The sequence below is a fragment of the Neophocaena asiaeorientalis genome, unplaced genomic scaffold, assembly GCF_003031525.2.
Source record: "Neophocaena asiaeorientalis asiaeorientalis breed wild unplaced genomic scaffold, Neophocaena_asiaeorientalis_V1.1 scaffold221, whole genome shotgun sequence".
In the NCBI taxonomy this organism is placed as follows: domain Eukaryota; kingdom Metazoa; phylum Chordata; class Mammalia; order Artiodactyla; family Phocoenidae; genus Neophocaena; species Neophocaena asiaeorientalis.
In genome coordinates this window covers 2,174,296-2,180,543 of record NW_020173766.1, presented here as the reverse complement: position 1 = coordinate 2,180,543, position 6,248 = coordinate 2,174,296, and the positions used below count along the sequence as shown (strand labels likewise).

Below are 6,248 nucleotides of genomic sequence, written 5' to 3'. Positions count from 1 at the left end.
GAGGGGAGGGGGTTCTGTCAGCTGTAGCAACTCTGTGGGGTGGCTGAGAGGATGGGGGCTCTATGGGGGGTGCCGAAGGGCCTGGATAGGAGGTGAGAAGGGGAGTGTGTGGACTGTGGCTCTATGAGAGTGCCTGTGGGAATGGGAAGGGGGCTCCTTGGCTGTTAGGGGTACTCCAGGTAGGGGTAAGGGTAGGGGCCCAGTGGTAAGAGGAGTGGCAGGAATCTGGGGATCCTGGGGTGAGAAATGAGCCACCCCACGAGCCACAGTCCCCAGCTCCACCCTGCTGGGGCGTGGGCTGGAAGGGAAGGGACCATGGGGAAGTGCGTGGGAGCAGCACTGGCCAGCTCGACCTCAGCCAGCAGGTTCCAGTCATTCTCTGAGCATGCAGCCTGGTCTGGTCCTGATTGTGTCCCTCTCCTGGTCACTCCCACAGGGCGCCAAGGGACAGCCTGGAGACAAGGGCTCAGCCGGGTTGCTGGGAGTGCGTGGACTCACAGGACCCAAGGCAAGTCCCGCCCCAGTACAGACCCAGAGCCATGCATCACACACCCGTCCCAGGGGTGTCCTCTGAGCATTGGAGGGTTTCCTGCCTCCCTCGCTGTTGGCCCCATATGTGCTCACGCGGGCTCCTTGTGCAGCCTGGGCCCTGGCTGCAGTCACTGAGTGGCTGCATGTGCAGCAGGCAGGCCAGTATAGGGGACAGTCACACTGAAGGGCTGCCCTCCCCCATCTGTGTTTCCCACAGGGTGAGCCTGGTGCTGCAGGGATCCCTGGTGAGCCGGTAAGATGCCCCCACGCCCATGTAGTGGCCTTTGACCTTACAGTGAACCAGTACTCTCATGTTGTCCAGGGACCCTACCTTCACAGTAGCCCCCATGATGGTTCCACCCACATAGTGACCCCTGCCCATGGTGACCCTCATCCCCATGGAAAACCCTGCCCTTCCCAGTGGCTCTGGCCCCTAATGATGATTCTCATCCCTATGGTGTTCCTTGTCCATTACATCCAAAGTGATTCCCTTTGATTCCTCACTGACCTCCCCTGGCCTCACATTGACCCCTTTCCCCCCAGGGATCCCGAGGAAAAGACGGAGCCCCTGGTGTCCGAGGAGACAAAGGAGATGTTGGCTTCATGGGTCCCCGGGGCCTCAAGGTGAGAAGGGGACTGCTTTTTTCCCCCTAATCAGGAGGACCTGATGTTGGAGGGTGAGGTATCTGGGGTCAGAGGTCAGGTATTTGGGGTCAGATGTGGGGGTATCTGGGGTTGAACGTGAGGTGTTAGGTTAGAGGTTGGAAGGTCAGAGGTTGGAGTATCTAAGGCCAGTTTGGAGAGTAGTTTCAGTGTCAAGGGGTAACAGGGTGAGGTATCTGGAAGTCATTTTTCACTTCTTTTCTCCCGCAGGGCGAACGGGGGGTTAAGGGAGCCTGTGGCCTTGATGGAGAGAAGGGAGATAAGGTACAGGGGTGATGGGGCATATGCGTGGGGATGTGGGGGGCTGTGAGGCCTGGGGCCTAAGGCTGATCCCTCCACCTGATCCCTGCAGGGAGAAGCTGGTCCCCCGGGCCGCCCAGGGCTGGCAGGACGCAAAGGAGAGTTGGTGAGAGTGGGGCACCCCCAGAATGAGGAGTGGATGGGTGGGCCAGGGCCTAGCTAATGTCTTCTCTTCTCCAGGGGGAGCCAGGTGTTCCAGGCCAGTCAGGGGCCCCTGGGAAGGAGGGCCTGATCGGTCCCAAGGTATGGGGTCTCTCTCAACAGTGGACATTGGGGGTTTAGGATTGGGCAGGGAAGGGCATGGTTGGGTCGTGAAGGTTTTGGGTCGTGAAACGTTGGGACATTGGGGGGTGGAGTGGGGCTGGTCTTAAGGTTTCAGGGTGGGTTGGGGTCACAATGTGCTTTTTTATTTTTTCTTTGGCCGCACCGTGTGGCACGTGGGATCTTAGTTCCCCGACCAAGGATTGAATCCGTGCCCCTCAGTGGCAGCGCAGAGTCTTTTTTTTTTTTTAAGATTGATTTATTATTTCTTTATTTTATTTTTATTTCTCTTTGGCTGCGTCGGGTCTTAGTTGCGGCATGCGGGATCTTTCGTTGCAGTGTGCAGGCTCTTCGTTGCGGCGCACGGGCTTCTCTCTAGCTGTGTCATGCGGGTTTTCTCTTCTCTAGTTGTGGCACGCAGGCTCCAGGGCGCGTGGGCTCTCTAGTTGTGGTGTACGGGTTCCAGAGCGTGTGGGCTCTGTAGTTTGTGGCACGCAGTCTCTCTAGTTGAGGCGCGCAAGCTCAGTAGTTGTGGCGCATGGGCTTAGTTGCCCCGCAGCATGTGGGATCTTAGTTCCCTGACAAGGGATCAAACCCACGTCCCCTGCATCATAAGGCGGATCCTTTACCACTGGACCACCAGGGAAATTCCGAAGCGTGGAGTCTTAACCACTGGACTGCCAAGGAAGTCCCCACAATGCACATTTAGGATTAAGGGATGGGAGGTGGAGCAGCACATGCCTCAGGGCTAAGGGGTTACGGTGGGTGGAGGTCAGTGGGGAGGCTGGAGTGTCAGTGTAGGGGAAAAAGGTGGAGTCAGGGCAAGGGGCATCACAGTGGGGTCAGGGTCATGGGGATCATGGCAGATTGAGGGTCTTCGACTGGTAGGGCCACAGGTACTTGAGGTTATGGCCATTGGGCCTGGGGGCTTATGGGGGTTGAGCTGAGGTAGGCCAAGGCAGAGGGACTCTCATGCTTCTTTCTGTTCCCAGGGTGACCGCGGTTTTGATGGGCAGCCAGGACCCAAGGGTGACCAGGGCGAGAAAGGGGAGCGGGTAAGTTGAGGCTAAGGTCACGGTGAATTGAGGAGATTGTACTCTCTGGAAGTGAGTCCATCTTTGGAAGCTCTCATCACTGACCCTGACCTATCTCTCCTCAGGGACCTCCAGGAATTGGGGGCTTCCCAGGTCCCAGGGGCAGTGATGGCTCTAGTGGTCCTCCCGGGCCACCTGGCAGTATTGGTCCCAAAGGCCCCGAAGGACTTCAGGGCCAGAAGGTGAGGGGCCCTGACTCTGATTCCAGACCCCTGAGCCTCACTGACCCTTCACACCTCATTGACCTCTAGCTCTGCAACCCATTCCCCCAATATCTTTGCCCCAACCTCTGAACTTATGATCCCAATTTGTCCTACTTCTGACCCCCACTGCCTCTGACCCTGCTTACTTGGTCCTGTCTGACAGGGTGAACGAGGTCCCCCTGGAGAGAGTGTGGTGGGGGCCCCTGGGGTCCCTGGAACCCCAGGAGAGAGAGGGGAGCAGGTGAGTGGGGATTCCTAGGCTTGGGGTCAAAGGTTGGGGTGACCTCTGGTGTCCGTGAGATCAGAGGTCACAGCCTGGTCCTATCCATTGCACATAGGGGCGGCCAGGACCTGTGGGGCCCCGCGGGGAGAAGGGAGAAGCTGCACTGACAGTGAGTGTGGGGTATGGGGGTTGTGGGCTCTGCCTCCTGCACCCAACCCCCGACCCCCTGGACTCTGGACCCTGACTCAGCGCTGTCCCTCCATGATCCCTGCTTCATGTACCCTTTGTCCTTCTGTGATCCATTGGTTCTTCATGACCCTTGTGGTCTTGGGCTCCTAGGAGGATGACATTCGGGGCCTTGTGCGTCAGGAGATGATTCAGCATTGCGGTGAGTGGGGCTCAGCCCACAGTCTCTTGGGTACCACCCCACTCCATCCCCGTACCCCTAGACAGGGGCAGGCAGCATCCCCAGAACTTCCAAGGGGCAAGCAGTCAAGGAGATGGGTGGAGACAGATGGATACAAAAAGCACACAGGTGTTTCAGGACAGACATGCTGACAGGACTTCCCCAAATGGAGACCCAGGCAGAGGTGGAGGGACTCGTAGTGTTCCTGGGTGCCCAGGATGGTGGCGTGTGGAGGGGCTGGAGGTGTGAGCAGAGCCGGTTCCTCAGGGCCTGACGTGGAGCCAGGGTGTGGGTGGAGGGCTCTGGTGGCCCTGGGGGGCATCAGAGAGTGAAGCTGGTCTCCTTCCGCCTCTCTCTGTGGCTGCTTTCCCTCTGTCTCCATGCCTGCGGCTCCTGACTGGCTGTCTCTCCCTCTCTCTCTTGCCCTTTGTTGGCCTGTTCCCAACTTCACTCTCGCCCTCTGTTTGCTTCTCCCCTTCCTTTCTTTCTCTTTCTCTCTCTCTGCCTCTGCTTCCCTTCCTCTCTCTCCTGTCTGTCACTCTCTCCTGCTGTCCCTCTCTGTATGTCTCTGCCTCCGTGTGCGTCTCTCTCCCTGCCTGCATCTCTCTCCCTGCCTCTTTCCATCTTTGTCTCCTGCTCTGTTATTGTCTCTCTCGCTGCCCCCTCTCTGCCCCCTCCAGCCTGCCAGGGCCAGTTTATCACATCTGGATCACGTGAGTAGTTTTCTGGTATTTTCTGCTCCCGGAACTTTCCTCACCCCGGGCCCTGCTGTGCCCATCACCTGGGTCCTCGCAGCAGGGGCTTGGCTGGGGTGGCCACCATGCTGACCCCAGGGCCCTGTGCCCCTGCTTCTGGCTCTAGGACCCCTCCCTAGTTACGCTGCAGACACCGCTGGCCCCCAGCTCCACGCCGTGCCCATTCTCCGCGTCTCCCATGCAGAGGAGGAAGGTGAGGACGGCTGGAGCCGTGGGGCGTGTCGGGTGGGAGAACAGACACACACGGGGCTGCTCATGTGTGCAGGTCCCACGCCACGCATGTAGGGTCCACATTCAGGGAACACTCTTGTGTACATGTGGGAGACCAGTGCTGCCCACCCCATCCAAGGGCCAGGGTTGGGCAGCATGAACCTGGCCCTGCTGGGGCCCTGCTCACAGCACTCCCCACCATGCATGCAGGCCAGGTGCCCCCTGAGGATGATGAGTATGAATACTCTGAGTATTCCGTGGAGGAATACCAGGACCCTGAGGCTCCTTGGGATGGCGATGGTGAGAAAGGGGGCTGGGCCCAGAGGGATTGGGGGAGGGGCAGACAGAGCCCATCCCTGCTGACCTCTCTGACCTCCATCAGCCCTGGACCCCTGCTCGCTTCCACTGGACGAGGGCTCCTGTACTGCCTACACCCTGCGCTGGTATCATCGGGCTGTGGCAGGTGGTACGGAGGCCTGTCACCCCTTTGTCTATGGTGGTTGCGGAGGGAATGCCAACCGTTTTGGGACCCGTGAGGCCTGTGAGCGCCGCTGCCCGCCCCGGGTGGCTCAGAGCCAGGGGACAGGTATGGGCGTACCTCCCATCCCATTAGGGGCCTACCCAGATCATGTCCAGGGTCAGGGTCCTGGGTCAGAAGTCCCCTCAGACTAGGGGACCTGGGACAGAATCTCCTCAGACCAAAGAGCCGAGTAGAGAACCTCAGCTCTATGTGGAGTCCCCAGTGTGGCCCCCTTCAGTGCTCCCTCCCTTAAAGACCTGAGTGAGCATCCCGCTCTGCGGGCAGAGCCTCCACACCCTATGCCCCCATCTTCCCCATTCTCTGTGGCTGATGGGATGGGTAAGGTCAGATGGCTGAACCCAACCTGCCCCACCCAGGTGCTGCCGGGAGCTTAGGCAGATGATGAGCTGAAGTTCAGCATCCCCTGGAGAAGTCGGTGTCTCAGCTGGACCCTGCTGTCCCTCCCCTTGGTGCTAGAGGCCTGCGTGCACGTGAGCGTGCATGAGCGTGTCCGTTAATTTCAGTGACTTGTTCCATGGGTCTAGCCTTCCCCCCTGTGGACAAACCCCCATTGTGGCTCCTGCCTCCCCGGCAGATGACTCAGTGTGGGATGGCTGTGGGCAGTGAGCGGATGTGACTGAATCTGACCGCATCTGACCTGCCCCTTGACCCAAGCCTGTGATGACATGGTGCTGATTCTGGGGGGCATTAAAGCTGCTGTTTAAAGGCCCCTGTTGTGACTGTTTGGGGAGGTGTGGGTGTCAGGGGGGCAGTACCATCCCAGGTGGGTACAGAGTCCCTCTGTCCAGCCGTGGTCACTGTCCTGTGACCCTCAGTCTCCAACTTGTCCCCAGAAACAAGACAGGGTAGGGACCGAGGATATGTCCTCACTGCTCCCCAGGAGGGGATGAATCATAGGTGGGGGGCTGCCTCAAGCCAGGAGACAGGGCCCAGCTGTCAGCCCAGGGGCTGAGGGAGATAAATGGGCCCTGAAGAGGGCAGAGAGGCAGACCACAGCATAGCACTGCCTGGCCCTAGCTTATCCTAGAGGAGGCTGCTACTGGTAGGACTGGGGTCAAGGG

At 59.2% G+C, this 6,248-nt stretch overlaps 1 protein-coding gene across 1 annotated transcript in view; it reads left to right on the top strand.

The window, feature by feature from the left end:
- COL7A1 (collagen type VII alpha 1 chain) overlaps positions 1-5,889 on the top strand; it is a 33,391-nt gene extending 27,502 nt beyond the window's left edge. Inside the window, exons 104-119 of the mRNA XM_024751471.1 lie at positions 437-508; positions 749-784; positions 1,075-1,155; positions 1,405-1,458; positions 1,547-1,600; positions 1,675-1,737; positions 2,748-2,810; positions 2,915-3,031; positions 3,216-3,293; positions 3,391-3,444; positions 3,615-3,663; positions 4,362-4,394; positions 4,543-4,629; positions 4,857-4,946; positions 5,029-5,232; positions 5,544-5,889. Of these exons, the coding sequence (XP_024607239.1) occupies positions 437-508; positions 749-784; positions 1,075-1,155; positions 1,405-1,458; positions 1,547-1,600; positions 1,675-1,737; positions 2,748-2,810; positions 2,915-3,031; positions 3,216-3,293; positions 3,391-3,444; positions 3,615-3,663; positions 4,362-4,394; positions 4,543-4,629; positions 4,857-4,946; positions 5,029-5,232; positions 5,544-5,569 (1,161 nt within the window). The 3' untranslated portion in view covers positions 5,570-5,889. The remainder of the gene's footprint in view (positions 1-436; positions 509-748; positions 785-1,074; positions 1,156-1,404; positions 1,459-1,546; positions 1,601-1,674; positions 1,738-2,747; positions 2,811-2,914; positions 3,032-3,215; positions 3,294-3,390; positions 3,445-3,614; positions 3,664-4,361; positions 4,395-4,542; positions 4,630-4,856; positions 4,947-5,028; positions 5,233-5,543) is intronic.
- Positions 5,890-6,248: the final 359 nt, after the last annotated feature.